At 40.8% G+C, this 15,321-nt stretch overlaps 1 protein-coding gene across 4 annotated transcripts in view; it reads left to right on the forward strand.

Moving 5' to 3' along the window:
- LOC5519998 (oxysterol-binding protein-related protein 11) overlaps nt 1-15,321 on the forward strand; it is a 36,345-nt gene that overhangs the window by 16,379 nt on the left and 4,645 nt on the right. For 3 of the 4 annotated variants that reach the window (XM_048724546.1, XM_048724547.1, XM_032365090.2), the window contains exons 12-22: nt 4,320-4,359; nt 6,851-7,038; nt 8,704-8,846; nt 9,082-9,167; nt 9,235-9,316; nt 10,006-10,192; nt 11,410-11,520; nt 11,841-11,904; nt 12,288-12,510; nt 12,765-12,926; nt 13,578-13,643. In XM_048724546.1, coding sequence (XP_048580503.1) covers nt 4,320-4,359; nt 6,851-7,038; nt 8,704-8,846; nt 9,082-9,167; nt 9,235-9,316; nt 10,006-10,192; nt 11,410-11,520; nt 11,841-11,904; nt 12,288-12,510; nt 12,765-12,926; nt 13,578-13,643 — 1,352 coding nt within the window. The remainder of the gene's footprint in view (nt 1-4,319; nt 4,360-6,850; nt 7,039-8,703; nt 8,847-9,081; nt 9,168-9,234; nt 9,317-10,005; nt 10,193-11,409; nt 11,521-11,840; nt 11,905-12,287; nt 12,511-12,764; nt 12,927-13,577; nt 13,644-15,321) is intronic. The other variant, XM_048724545.1, reaches the window with a different exon arrangement.

Consider the following 15,321-nt stretch of genomic DNA (forward strand, 5'->3'; position numbering starts at 1 on the left):
AAAAGTGTTCTTGGACTTCTAGTGCCACGTTTTTGAGAGCCTGCCAAGACAGCACAAGTCAAGACTAACAGGCTTAAAAATGTACTTGTCGTTCCTTTATCTTTTTTTGATTAAAATTCCGCTAATCTCTTTTCAAAGCAGTACAATAGTGTATACGAAGCTTGGTTGAGCAACAGCCTTTTCATCAGTCACGCCCCGTGCTCTCACTCCCTGGCCAAACTTTAGACTTATGTGATACGCGGAATTCAACAATCAATCAATCGAAGATTTTAATCATTTGTTTATTGCCTATCGGCTTTGGCTGGTGTTATTTCAACACTTACTTATTTGTTTTACTATTTCAAGTACTTTTCTAGGTCTGCTGTTTACGCTACACTGTTTATTTCTGCCCTAAACGGCCCGAAATTAAGAATTGTGTCAAAAGAACTACCAAACCATCGCTTAACTGGCTCATTTCTAGCTTGAATCCTGTTCAATGCTAACATGTTTATTATTAAAAGTCATAATTTCGCAATTAGCACATATTACGCCGGTTGATTGGTATGTGGACGATGCGTGCCTGCGTGACGTGACGTCACACAACGGCAATCTTGCGTAGCGGCCATCAACGGCGGGTCAGGATAATACAAGTCGCGGATAATACTCCGGCGAATACTTCAAAATTGAACTATTGCTCATCTTTCTTGTATTAAACGGTAAGCATCTATTTGCTTTGCTTGTTCAAGATGGAACCCAGTTCGCCTGCTATTGTGTCGCAGAGAATTTACAGTATTTTATCGCGTATTAGTACTTATAGAAGATAGTGCTCGGAGACGGAGTCGCCTTTTTAATAACTTTCTATAGCGAGTCAAGAGTGAAATGTGAGGATATTGTAGCCGAGGAGCAGTATTCAATCGGTGGTTGCGCGGGGACCGAACTTAGCCAAATTCATCTCCCACGGATTCTTTACAATCTCTGTTAGGGTTGCATCTTGCATACATTGAACTGGGATATTTAAAAATATTAATTTGCTCTTTCGATTCTGTGTATTATTATTTATTATCCGTTCACCTGGTCTACTAAGTGCTTCTTTTTCCCTCTCGGTGTTATTTTAACCAGGTGATACTTCGCATTATACCGTAATGATTTGTTTTGTGATGTATTTATCGATCGCTGTGAATATGCTAACGACGAGACTGGTACACCATGAAGCATTTGAATATTTTGCATTCGAGCTGCACTTGGTTGTCGCATGAATAATCTGATAAGTAGGGAGGCAATTCTTTTTTGTACAATTTTAAATATTACATTTCAAAATTTGGCTTTAAACAGACAAAGAATTGTTATTTAAAACACATTTACCTCTCGTTTTATTTGTTTAAGTGTTATTTTTGTCATATATTTGTCTACGTAATCAATAAAAGAGAGTGCTCTAAGCATTGGTGATGGCTTAAGCGATTTTGACAACGACGATGATGATGACGATAATGATTAAGCTGATGGTGACAATGATGATTATGGTGAGGATGACGATAATGATTATGGTGGTGACGATGATGACTATGGTGGTGACAATAATAATTATGGTGATGATAACGATAATGATTATGGTGGTGACGATGATGGTTATAGTGATCATGACGATAATGATTATGGTGGTGACGATGATGATGTCCTAGGCGACGTTTAAAAATGATTTTGATTATGATAATGAAGGCTAAAGCTAAAGATGGTTGTGATGATGATGAACAATTTGATTATGATCACAGAAGTGACAATGTTAATTATGAAGACAATATGATCTTGATATTGATAATGATGATGAATCATTATTTTCGTCTCGTCAGATTTCCTTATTAGTACATTTTCCCGAATTTTTATTTCTTAGTAACACTATGATCAAATGTTTTAACTTCAACAAACTAAACACATAAGTTATCTATGAATTTTCCACAGTTGCTTTTTCACACGTAATTAATGACAATGTTCTAACTACATAAACACGGGTTGCGGGTGCAACTAGGGTCTCTTAGACCTAGTTTAAAGGCCGCATTAACGTCGCATTAAATTCAGCCGTATTAAATTTTTACAATTTTATACATGGTTAATTTGGCGTCTAAAACCATTTTATACGGCCGGTCTAATTAAATACGGGTCTGCGAGTATGTTCCAGGCGCATAGTACGGCTTAAGTCAGATTGGTTTTAGACGCCGTATAAACCATGCGCCGTATAGAATGCATAAGCTATTATAATAAATGCAAATGTAGCTATTTCGAGAGAATATGGCTATAAGACGGCGTTGGTTTTAAACGCCGAATTAGGTCCCAGCCGTAGCAAATATTTAATTGAATTATGAAGTCACGCGAAGGATTATCCAGCGGTTTTTAATAAAGTTTTAGCTAAAACCTTTCGCCTGTGCGCTTTACAACATCGTTTTGAACGATGTGAAACTCACGTCTCGATAAACTCGCAAATTTATATTGAAGCAAACAGAACATTAATTTCTTTTTTTCCAATTTGCATGCCTGCTTTTCTACTCGGTAAAGCATAATACTTCATGTAGCCATCAATATGGTTAGGGTTTTGGCTAGGGTCAGTATCCAGGACACACTATATTGATGACTACATGAAGTTTCAACCCTCGAAACGAGCCATGTACCGCTGTCATTGTGATAGCGCAGGCACTAATCGCTTGCCTGCTAGAACTCAATTATTTACCTACGCCTAATTTAATACGGCGTCTAAAACCACCGCTATATTTACGTCGACTAAAATTCGAATTTTATACGGCGCGACGTTAATGCGGCCTAAGAGGAACCTGTTGCTGTTGATTCGCGTCAGATTTTTAGAACTCGGCCGACATCGAGAGAACGTACACAAAATCGGCACATGTCGATCAGCCTTTAACCAATGGCACATAATATCGGCCCGACAAATCGCGTGTCTATCAGCCTTTAACTGGTGGCAGACCATATTGGCCCGACAAATCGGCACTTGTCCATCAGCCTTTAACCAATGGCACACAATATCGTCCCGGCAAATCGGCGCCTGTAACAAAGCCTTTAACTAGTGGCGTAGTGCCGTGTGGCCGTAGTGCACGTGATATTATCGTAAGATCGTGCCATCCTCGACAAACTCCCCTACAACCAATAGCCGCGATCTCCCCCTCGCTTATCGCTACAATGTACACCGCACCAAATTAGCCTTCTTGATCTAAATATAGCGCGCTATCACGATCAACCTAGGGTAGTGATTTAAAACCTGCCAATAACCCGGCCTCAAAGCAAAAGTGACGATTATAAGGGAAAAACAGCTGTCTCGACTCCTTTGAGAAAGAGGAATTCCCAGTAGTCGCGGATGCTATCTGTCAGGCGAGATTTCTTTTGTAACTTCCTCGTAATTCTAACCTATGGCTATGGTATTCGAAAAAGAGTATCGGTTGAAGTCTCGAGGTTTGTACAGTGAAGAATCATCGTTGTTTTATTCAAGGGAAGGGCGTTCTGTCTGCTAGTTTCTATTGCGTTGTTTTACATAGACTAGCGTTATTGCTTTTTTAGCCAATATTTTATCCTTAGATGTTTTTTTAGCTCGAGGTCTTGTTAATTTCTTTTAGATGTTTTAGGCCCGACGGCATAGCTAGACTTCTCTATGGCAAAGACAAACTTGTAAGTTTGCCATCTGATTAGCAACTTTTTTTGTTTTAGTTCAGTGGATGATCGAGTGTTTTCTGGAACATCGAGCGTTAAGCGACTAAGGGCCCACCATGTTTTTGCTTTAAATTTTAATGTGTTTTTAATTACCCCAGCATATGACGTACATTGCTCATTAGCAATTATTCTTTGTATTATTTCTTTCCCTTTGATTGTACAGATCATTAATCCCTTTTCACTCTTTCTGCCATCGTAAAGATTATAATTTTATGTTTCGTGTAATATAAATCTTGATAATCAGGTCTAACCTCTCCATTGGTAACTTTTTTTTTAATTCGGCGTTTTTGGTTACCTCAATCGAGCTTCCTATGGGGGAGAAATACATTCCGATAGCAAATGAGAAAAAGAATCACTGAATAGTTTATCAGGAGAACTGGCAAATATATATCAGCCCTCTCCCACAGACTCTCATGTCACCAGTCGGTATAAACTCTTTAATTATTTTTTATTTTTTTTTGTTCTACTTGGAAGAACCGGGAAATTTTCATTTCTAACCATTATGAGCGGTTGTTTGTGTGTTACTTGACATTTATAGTTATACTAGTAGTGCTCATATCTGTGAGCCATTGTGTTGTTATGCTGCTACTGATAACTAATTCGTAGTGCTTTATTTTGCCTATTTTGTACAGGTGGTGTAACTCTAGAGTGGCTGGAGCCTTCAGAATCAAGGTACGGCACAAAGTAGATACATAAATGATACAATAATCAGTACGACACAAAGTAGATATAATAAATAATACAATAATAAAGTAGATACAATAAATAATACAATAATCCGTACGCTACAGTGGTAACTCAAACGAACCTCTCTCCGGCCGGAGATAGGTGGCTATTCACCGCTATTTTTTTCCAAAAACATCGTATGGCCTTTGTCCATTGAAAAGGTTATTGTTGGTAAAATCATAAGGTGTTAAATAAGATGGTCAAATAATAAGTTGCTGTGCACGCTTCAAGCCAATTTGCCTTTGTTGAAATTGATGTGCTGCTCTTCCCTAGGGGCTTCTGGGTAGTTTTCAATATGGTTTCTAACTATTGGAAATTACCCAGAAGACCCTGGGAACGAGGTTGACTCCTTGATTACTGTTCTATTAGCGGTTTTCGTCATCAGAGCGTGTAAACAGCGCGAAATGGGCACTCCTTGCTTGCTTTTTTATAACCGTTGATTCGTTTTTCGCTGTTAAGCATAGAAACCGCGTTAACTGGGTCTAAGAGACGTGCCTTCACTTTCCTTGTTTGCATTTCTTTTGCCTGCGTTTCGTTTTTCGCGTTGGGTGTGGAAACAGCGTTAACTGGGGCTTAGCGGTTTGCGTTTACGTTTCTTGTTTGATTTTCTATTACCGTTTTCGCGGTTGAGTGTGCAAACAGCGAACTAAGCCAGCATGGCCCTACTGGGCTCACATATACACACGTCACATCCCCTTGCCACCACATCCCGAACGACTCATGAATACTTAAAGAGGCTCCGTCGCATGGGGTGCTGATAACAACTTGCCAAACCAACGATTGAACAACAATACGACGCGACTGTTGAACGAACGAGTGTTGGTAAAAATGGCGAGCGCTCGACTTAAAGCCGCCAAGATGCGCGTAAAGAAGCCAAGGTAAACACTGATTAACCGCACGTCTTCGCTTACGATGTTTTTATGACGCTCCGCGCACGTTAACAATGATTTTTGGAGTCCATGCGGTCTAGATTCACCGCTACAACAGCGCATCGTGCTTATAATACAAATCCAATTGGAAAAGTATCATCTAGATACAAGGGTTGTCTGAAGTTGAAAACAAAGGAAGTGGAACAGTATAAATGTAATGTTAATGAGTGTGTGGTGTTTTTAGTCTTCGGAGACGACAGTATGCTCTTCAGTTAAACCTTCACATTTTGACAGTTGTGCATACAACCAGCTCTACGTGTATCTTTTTTAAATTTCCTCATTATTTGACCGACTAGATATGGAAATTGGAAGGAGAAAATATTGAAGTAAACAGCTCTGATTATTAAAGTCTTCCGATGGTTTTTTGTCAAAAACAAGTTCTTTTCGCGCGGTTTCAAAGACAAGAGAGTCCCCTAGATATTTTTAGTACGGCGCGCTTTAGACTTCCACAGGTATATCATTGTCCTTAATGCGTCTATTGTTTCGGTAAATGTTGGTGCTTGTGTTCCGGTGTTGGAGTTGCATGATGTGGAAATATTCTGTCTTCATTAACTCTTCGGGTAATTTTTCAGTTTTGTTGTGAAGTGTTATGATTTTCTCGCTCAAATTACTCTTTTATATGAATCGGTCGCAACGCTACGACGAATGAGCTGCGGTTTCAACTCATAAATATTGCATGATCGCATATTTGTTGATCGAGTCCCGGTAGACTTTTTAAATTCTGTCCTGAGTCATAGTAAATAAATGTATTATATATTGTTTTTTTTTTCTTTTTTTTCTTTTTACGTAGATACATAATTTTGTCTTTAATTTTTCAAGATGTTTAGGTTTCTTCTTTATTCATGTCTCAGCTGGATACTTCTGGTCCAGTGTTTATCTGTGCTATGGGATCATTGATAGTGAGCTTTCGATATACACAATTAACGACACGCACAAACCGGCCCTGGCACATTGTACAGTGTACGATACAGCTTATATGTATAGTTAGATACATAGGAAAAGGGGTAAATGTATGCTTCAAGACCGTTTCCTTTATCTGATATTTTCAGCACCCCCTACAGCAAATTGATGGAAATTTATAATAAATCCGTTCGGCTAATGAGAAACATTGCCTCTATAGCCATTTTCCAAAGAGTCTGACGAATGTCTTGGGGACATAGAATCGTGGTCAGCTTTTTAATATCTTCGAGTATAATTTGATTGGGGGATTTGAAAGTCGTAAGCTTGGATCGCTATTTGAATGCGTGCTGTATCTGCACTTTTTCGATATTTTAATGTGTGCAGTAGCCCTACCCCAAGCCTGCGCTAAGCGCACTATCATCTTACCCCATCTTACCCCATGTTATGACTTTGAATTCCACTCCAGCATCTTTCCCCATCTTACCCAACTGGTTCTATGACTTTGGATTCCACTCTGTGTGTTTCAGTAGCCCTAAGCCTTTGCTAAGCGCACCAAAATCCTCCCCCACCTTCTTGTTTTGACTTTGATTCCACTCTGTGTGTTTCAGTAGCCCTACCCCCAAGCCTGCGCCGAGCAAGCCGAGTCCTGACATGAGGCATTTACGGTCCTTGCGCACCCCTGGCACCCCCAAGAATCAGGCGAAGCAACCAGAGAGGAGTGGAGCAGACGATGCGACTGAAAACCCTAGCGTGTCTTGCTGTGAACAAGCTTTAATCAGCATGGACAAGAATGCTGGTAAGGAATTATCCCATGAATGACCAATTCTTTGAATGGTTTCAAAGATTATATAAGGTTATGTATTAGGCTGTGTTGTGACTAGGGCTTCAAAGCACATAAGCAATAGGCGCTCTGGACGAAATTTATGAATATGCGTATTTGGTTACAAATCAATCGCTGAAACTTTGCCATTTCTTTTAATCTTTGTTTTTATTACTTTGCATGTTTTATCGCAATTACATCCTGAGTTCTACAGCCCTAGAAAATTAGTTTTATAAAGCCATGTACGTTTAGTACAAGTAGATAGATAGATAGATAGATAGTTTATTGAATAAAATCCTCGCAACCCAAGGGTTGAATTATGAAATTATTTACACTAAAATTATTTACAGGGAAACTAATAGAAGTATATAAAATCTAAGTAAATCGGGAGGAAGCATTCTTAATTATAAAACTATTGCCAAAACGGCCGGTCTTATACCTTGGAACATTAAAGTACAGAGCCGGGCATGTTTTATCGCAATTACATCCTGAGTTCTACAGCCCTAGAAAATTAGTTTTATAAAGCCATGTACGTTTAGTACAAGTACAGAGCCGGGTTAAAATGCTCTAGAGAGTAGGGTTCTATTGAAAAATCTCTGTGAGCTTACAAGGCAAGCATGATGTACGACTCTGCATCAATACTATGGAGTTTTGAAAAGATCGATGTGCAGTATTGATGCAAAGAGTAACGATTCTTAGTTTACTCAATGTATTATTATTATTACCTTGTACTGTATGCTGGTCTTGTGCAGGGTCAGTGTCACGTGATAACGAGAAAAATTTAACAGACACACTTCAAAGAAGGTCGCCGCGTTTCCTAACCAGTCTCCTCTACTAAGCAAGATTGAGTCAATTGCGAGTAGGGAATTATCATCTATAGAATGGTTAAAGAGGTTGTTGTGTACTTTGGCTAGACAGGGTTGACATCTTGGCGTATCCAGCCAATCGATCCCACAGTTCCAATCACCAGACTCAATCCCCCACTCGTTATGCTAATCCTATACACTACCTACTTCTCCCTGGAGTTCAAAAAGGATAGATGCCACGGCTTGCAGTAGGACCTCTTAGAAAATAATGTATCTCAGTGAAGTGGTAACCTCTGTATAATGGACACTTCCCAAAGTATCGATTTCAAACCCCTAAGCCAACGGTGCCCGTAGGTTCCACTGTACTTATCCCTCCCTATGGTGTTTATCAGGTGCCATAGGTGCTCGTTATATGTAGGTTCCACTCTACTTACCCCACCCTCTGGTGTTCGTCAGGTGCCAATGGTGCCCGTTATATGTAGGTTCCACTCTACTTTTCACTCCCTATGATGCGCGACAGGTTCCAATTTTGCCCGTTATATGTAGGTTCCACTTTACTTTTCCCTCCCTATGTTGTTCGTCAGGTGGCAATGGTGCTCGTTATATGTAGGTTCCACTCTACTTACCCCATTCTATGGTGTTCTCATCAGGTGCCAAAGGTGTCCGTTATATGGAGGTTCCACTGTACTTATCCCCCCCTATGGTTTTCGTCAGGTGCCAAGGGTGCCCATTATGTATAGGTTTCACTGTACTTATCCCTCCCTATGGTGTTCTTCAGGTGCTAAAGGTGCCGTTATATGTAGTTTCCACTGTACTTATCACTTGTGTTGGTCAGGTGTCCTGTGTCGCAATGGCGAGGTGACTGATGAAGTGGTGTACAGCTCAGGTGAGGAACCTGAGCACCAGAGTGTCGAGGAGCACAAGAGTGTCATTCTGCACTTGTTGTCACAGCTCAAACTCGGGATGGACTTGACAAAGGTAGGGTACCCTTATAAACCGCCTTGTAACAACATGCCTTATACACGGAGTAGATCTCAGAGAGTTTCCTTATCAAACCACATTGGAGCAGCTCTCCAATATTTCGTCTTACCTCACCATACCATATCTTACCTTGCCTCAATTTATTTCTAACCCTAACCGGCCTCTCCTCTCCTTAGCAGACTAGTGTACCCTGTCTTACCTCGCCTTTGCTGATCAGTGTGTTCACTTGCAGGTTGTTCTTCCCACCTTCATCCTCGAGCCTAGATCGCTACTTGAGATGTATGCCGACTTCTTCGCTCATCCAGATATGTTTATTAGGTAAAGCACACCCTAAAATGGACCTCGAGTTGACTGTACGACTCATTGTTTTGATTCATTTTCCCAGGATCGCTGATGGTCTAACTGCGGAAGATAGAATTCTAGCGGTTTTAGAATTTTACTTGACGTCGTTCCATGTGGGAAGGAAAGTAAGCCGTCTTTGATACTCTAGAATCCCGCTATCATGAGCTTGGATAGCTCGAATCAAGCTCGATTTAGATAAAACAAATAAATCTTTCAATCCAACTCGTTTACTCGAACCACCGCACCGCAGCTCGAACTGTTTTTTCTCCCTTTAGAGTTCGAGCTAGCAGGGTTTACTGTATTACCACTATCCATAAGACCCGTCAGAGTTTTAGTTAGCGGGGTCCTACCGTATTAACACTATCCGTAAGACCCGTCAGAGTTTTAGTTAGCAGAGTTCTACTGTATTACCACTATCCATAAGACCCGTCAGAGTTTTAGTAAGCGGGGTTCTACTGTATTACCACAATCCATAAGACCCGTCAGGGTTCGAGTAAGCGGAGTTCTTCTGTGTTACCACAATCCATAAGACTCGTCAGAGTTCGAGTTAGCGGGGTTCTACTGTATTACCACAATCCATAAGACCTGTTGGCGGGGTTCTACTGTGTTACCACTATCCATAAGACCCGTCAGAGTTCGGGTTAGCGGGCTTTTACTGTATTATCACTATCCATAACACCCGTCATAGTTCGAGTTAGGGAAGTGACTTGAATCGGGAAGTGACTTGAATCTTGGGCGTCCCCGAGGACCAGCATATGCCTACCATATAATCATGTCAAAACGCTCTAAAAGCGTCGAAATTTGTTCGCCGTAGGGCTCTCTGGCGAAAAAGCCGTACAACCCGATTCTCGGCGAGACGTTCACGTGTTCGTGGGATGTTCGTGAGGAATGCAGCACGGGAATGGAGAGGAACCCCCTGAATCTGGCTAATGACGTGTCAGTCATGGAAGATGACAGGGGGTTACGGTTTGTGGCTGAGCAGATCTCCCATCACCCTCCAGGTAAAAGAAACAGGGGCCTGTTCCTCAAAGGACGATTAACTTAACCATAGTTGACTTAACCCTAGATCAGTGCCTAAAATCCGGGGTCAAAAATCGCTAATCGTAAGTTAGCTTACCTACGGATAACTCACCGTTCCTGAAAGCCAAATAAACCCCCGGTTTGACTAGTAACATTCACACAGGATACCACAGTAGATCAACAACTCTAATTTACCTTTGCTTGTTTTATTTAAGCCCCAAAACACCTCTACTGTAATTAATTGTCGCCTGTAATTACCTCCATTTCATTGCCAAAAATGTCATTTGCAGGATTCGAGTTGGTGCGTGACAGATTCATTTCAAGTATAAATTTCATGTAGCTTTCCGTTTGTCCCAGCACAATTTTCGAGTCAGCATCGCAACGAAGGTCGCATAACAAAGCGAATTGTTAGGACATTTGATCCATGCTTTGTTTTTGTGTAACGTCTTTTTTGTCGGCAACATCATTTTATGCAACTTTAGTTCTACTACAAAGTTTGGGAGGCCTGTGTTACGCCAACTAAACCGTAGGTTAGCGAGTTAACCCACCTCGCGAGCAGGATAAGGTTTAACCTCCAAACTAACCCAGAGTCAGCGCTAACCAGCGTTTCGATAACAGAACTAATCCGGAGGTAAAAATCTTATCGTGGGTTAGGGCAAATTTAACCCTGGGTTAGCGCTAGTCGGCTTTTCAGGAACCGGCCTCAGATTCTTACGACATTGTATCGATTACTTACTTCACTGAAACTTTACGGAATACTTGAAATCACTCGAAAACTTTAGGAAATGAAGACCAAAGACAGTATTGTGGGGTGGAAGTCCAATCCTGAAGTGATAACCCATGCCGAAAATAGAAATAGCATTCATACTATAGCGCCGATTTTCCTTTTATGAACCTATTTAGTGAGCTCTGAATAGAGTATTTACAATTTTATTGAGTTTCCCCCATCATATAGCTGCTAGCTAGGAGAATATGATGTAAAAAAAAAAAAACGAATCGCATATATGGACCAAGTCGAAAAAAAAAACGAATCCTCATTATTGATGTCTGTTCTAAAAATTGTCTCCAGGATCGTCACCATGGGTAAGGGAGATTCGTTATTTTTCATCATACTCTCTTCCTGCCGCATAATACTTTGTTTCCTCGACAGTGATGTTTCCACCAACATTTTGTAACCTATGCGTTTATCTCTTTGTAGTGTCTGGATTTTATGCAGAATGTCCTCGTAAGAAGATCTGTTTGAACGCGCATATATGGACCAAGTCGAAATTCTACGGGATGTCTATTGGAGTTGCTAACGTAGGCGAGGGTATGTGGTCTTCTCTCTGGCCATTTTGTCATCCTAGCGAAATACCAAATGCGAAAATGCATCCATTTCTATGGGCTGGTTTTGAGAATCGACAGTAATTTCCGAATAAACCCACTGGAGAGCTGGCAAGCAGGCTAGCTTTTGTGATATTTTTTTATTGAATAGGTAGATGAAAAGAAAAACTTTTTTAACTCGTCTTCCGAAATAGCGAGTAAAAATGGCAAAGGTGTGGCTGGCTAGGGATTTGATTGCCTGTCTTCCAGTGTACCAACCGTATAACGAATAACGATTCTTTACGTTTCTTTCTTGTTTTTCTGTAGCTGTGATAACATTACTCGAACACGAAGAGGAATACCACTTCACGTTCCCGAGCGCATTTTGTAGGTGAGTTATTGCGATCGGTAAGGTTTAGATACCCAGGGAAGAGAGTAATGATATTAGAGCTGGAATTTCTATTTCACGAAGTGTGCGTCTTTCTAAGGCCAAGTGCGTCTAAATGAAAACAAGGTGTGTCAGGTATCACCAAATGCGCCAATTTTATGGGACTGGTGTGTGAATGGTAGTTTATAAGGTGTCGGCTTTCTCCTTCCAATTTGAGTTGACTAAGTGCGTCCAAACCAAGCGCCTGGTAGTGTGCCTGGTATTACAAAGTGCGTCAATTATAACTGGGGGCGCGGTTGGTAGAGCGTCACTTTTCTAATGGCTTGTTTATGACACCTGCGTACACTGGCTTCCCATTTGTAAAACTCATCAATGCTCAATCCCAGATCCATTCTGACTTTCCCGTGGGTGGAGCTAGGCGGTAAGCTGCACATCACATGTCCCAAGACCGGATACAACGCCTCCGTCACGTTTCACACCAAGCCCTTCTACGGCGGCAAGCTGCACCGGGTCACGGGCGAGGTGAAGAACGCATCAACGGGCAAGGTCATCTGTAAGGTGGCAGGCGAGTGGAATGGCAAGATCGAGTTTAACTACACAAGCAATCAGGTAATCAGGGAAGACTCTTCATGTGGGATTCATAGTATATGGGATATTCGCAATCAAGTAATGACAGAAGAGTGTGAAGCTGTTACACTGTTTTATTTGGTATGCCATCCTTGATCTATTCTTAGGAGCAGGCAATACTAAATATACCATCCTTGATCTATTCCTTAGGAACATGCAATACTAAATATGCCATCCTTGATCTATTCCTTAGGAACATGCAATACTAAATATGCCATCCTTGATTCATTCCTTAGGAACAAGCCAAGGTGATCGACACGAAAACCCTCAAGGTTTACCACAAGCGCGTGCGCCCAGTCCTTAGTCAGGAGGACAACGAGTCACGGAGACTATGGCACACGGTCACATCAGGGCTACGCTCCAAAAACACCGTCTCAGCAACCGAAGCTAAGCACGCGGTAAGAGGGACCACTAGTGCCATAGTGGAAATCGAACTTCAAAGCAACGACGACGAATATGACGACGAAAGAAACTCGAAAAATTGCGAACTCTCGCCGACGTGGAGACACCAAGTTTCTTCCTAGTAAACCGCTGTTTATCGAAAAACTGTTTAGAATTACTGCGGTTATCAATATTTTAAAAGCTTTGATGCTTTGCGCTCAATTTTAAGCTATAGGAAAGCCTAGAATTTTATTTCTAACATGGAGCACAAGGATAGTCCTCGCTAAACCGGTAATCTTGGAGTTTTCACGTTGTAGTTTGAAGGGCAACGGCTTAAATGTATCAGACAGAATCCATTTCAGAGTATATTTCACGTCTGGCTCTTTGTTTTCAATTGTTTTCTGCCGTCGCCGTTCGCGCTGCCGTCGCCGCTCCTCCCTATTAGAGGTGCTATTGCATCATTGCCTATTGCCATATCCAGAGCTATAGCATTCAGTATTGATTTTTCGTAATTGAAAATAGAGTTCATGTTGGCCAACTCACATTCAGCTTAACCGACGGCCTTACGTAGTCCTTTGAAGCAGATAAGCTACAGAAGAGCAGACTCGTGCTTTTATATATATTGTTTTTTTTTTTTTTTGGCTGATACCTTTCCGTTATACCTCTAGCTTGAAGAAAAACAAAGGAAAGAGGCACGAGAACGGGCGGAGACTGGTGCCGAGTGGAAACCACGTGTAAGTAAAGCTAACCTAACCTTCTAACTAGAAAATTTACTGTTTTACCATTTTCCCCTTAGAAAATCCCCTAGAAATGTACTGTTTTACCATTTTCCCCTAGACAATCCCCTAGAAATGTATTGTTTTACCATTTTTTCCCCTTAGACAATCCCCTAGAAATGTACTGTTTTACCATTTTCCCCTTAGACAATCCCCTAGTAATGTACTGTTTTACCATTTCCCCCTTAGACAATCCCCTAGAAATGTACTGTTTTACCATTTTCCCTTTAGAAAATCCCCTAGAAATGTACTGTTTTACCATTTTCCCCTTAGACAATCCCCCTAGAAATGTACTGTTTTACCATTTTCCCCTTAGACAATCCCCCTAGAAATGTACTGTTTTACCATTTTCCCCTAGACAATCCCCTAGAAATGTATTGTTTTACCATTTTTTCCCCTTAGACAATCCCCTAGAAATGTACTGTTTTACCATTTTCCCCTTAGACAATCCCCTACTAATGTACTGTTTTACCATTTTCCCCTTAGACAATCCCCTAGAAATGTACTGTTTTACCATTTTCCCCTTAGAAAATCCCCTAGAAATGTACTGTTTTACCATTTTCCCCTTAGACAATCCCCCTAGAAATGTACTGTTTTACCATTTTCCCCTAGACAATCCCCTAGAAATGTATTGTTTTACCATTTTTTCCCCTTAGACAATCCCCTAGAAATGTACTGTTTTACCATTTTCCCCTTAGACAATCCCCTAGAAATGTATTGTTTTACCATTTTTTTCCCCTTAGACAATCCCCTAGAAATGTACTGTTTTACCATTTTCCCCTTAGACAATCCCCTAGAAATGTACTGTTTTACCATTTTCCCCTTAGAAAATCCCCTAGAAATGTACTGTTTTACCATTTTCCCCTTAGACAATCCCCCTAGAAATGTACTGTTTTACCATTTTCCCCTAGACAATCCCCTAGAAATGTATTGTTTTACCATTTTTTCCCCTTAGACAATCCCCTAGAAATGTACTGTTTTACCATTTTCCCCTTAGACAATCCCCTAGTAATGTACTGTTTTACCATTTTCCCCTTAGACAATCCCCTAGAAATGTACTGTTTTACCATTTTCCCCTTAGAAAATCCCCTAGAAATGTACTGTTTTATCATTTTCCCCCTAGACAATCCCCTAAAAGTGTACTGTTTTACCATTTTTCCCCTAGACAATCCCCTAGAAATGTACTGTTTTGCCATTTTCCCCTTATACAATCCCCTAGAAATGTACTGTTTTATCATTTTCCCCCTAGACAATCCCCTAGAAGTGTACTGTTTTACCATTTTTCCCCTAGACAATCCCCTAGAAATGTACTGTTTCACCATTTCCCCCTAGACAATCCCCCTAGAAATGTACTGTTTTACCATTTTCCCCTTAGACAATCCCCTAGAAGTGAACTGTTTTACCATTTCCCCTTAGACAATCCCCTAGAAATGTACTGTTCTACCATTTTCCCCTAGACAATCCCCTAGAAATGTACTGTTTTACCATTTTTCCCTAGACAATCCCCTAGAAATGTACTGTTTTACCATTTTTCCCCTTAGACAATCCCCTAGAAATGTACTGTTTTATCATTCCCCCCTAGACAATCCCATAGAAATGTACTGTTTTACCATTTTCCCCCTAGACAATCCCCTAG

Source organism: Nematostella vectensis, chromosome 3 (genome assembly GCF_932526225.1).
Source record: "Nematostella vectensis chromosome 3, jaNemVect1.1, whole genome shotgun sequence".
In the NCBI taxonomy this organism is placed as follows: Eukaryota; Metazoa; Cnidaria; class Anthozoa; order Actiniaria; family Edwardsiidae; genus Nematostella; species Nematostella vectensis.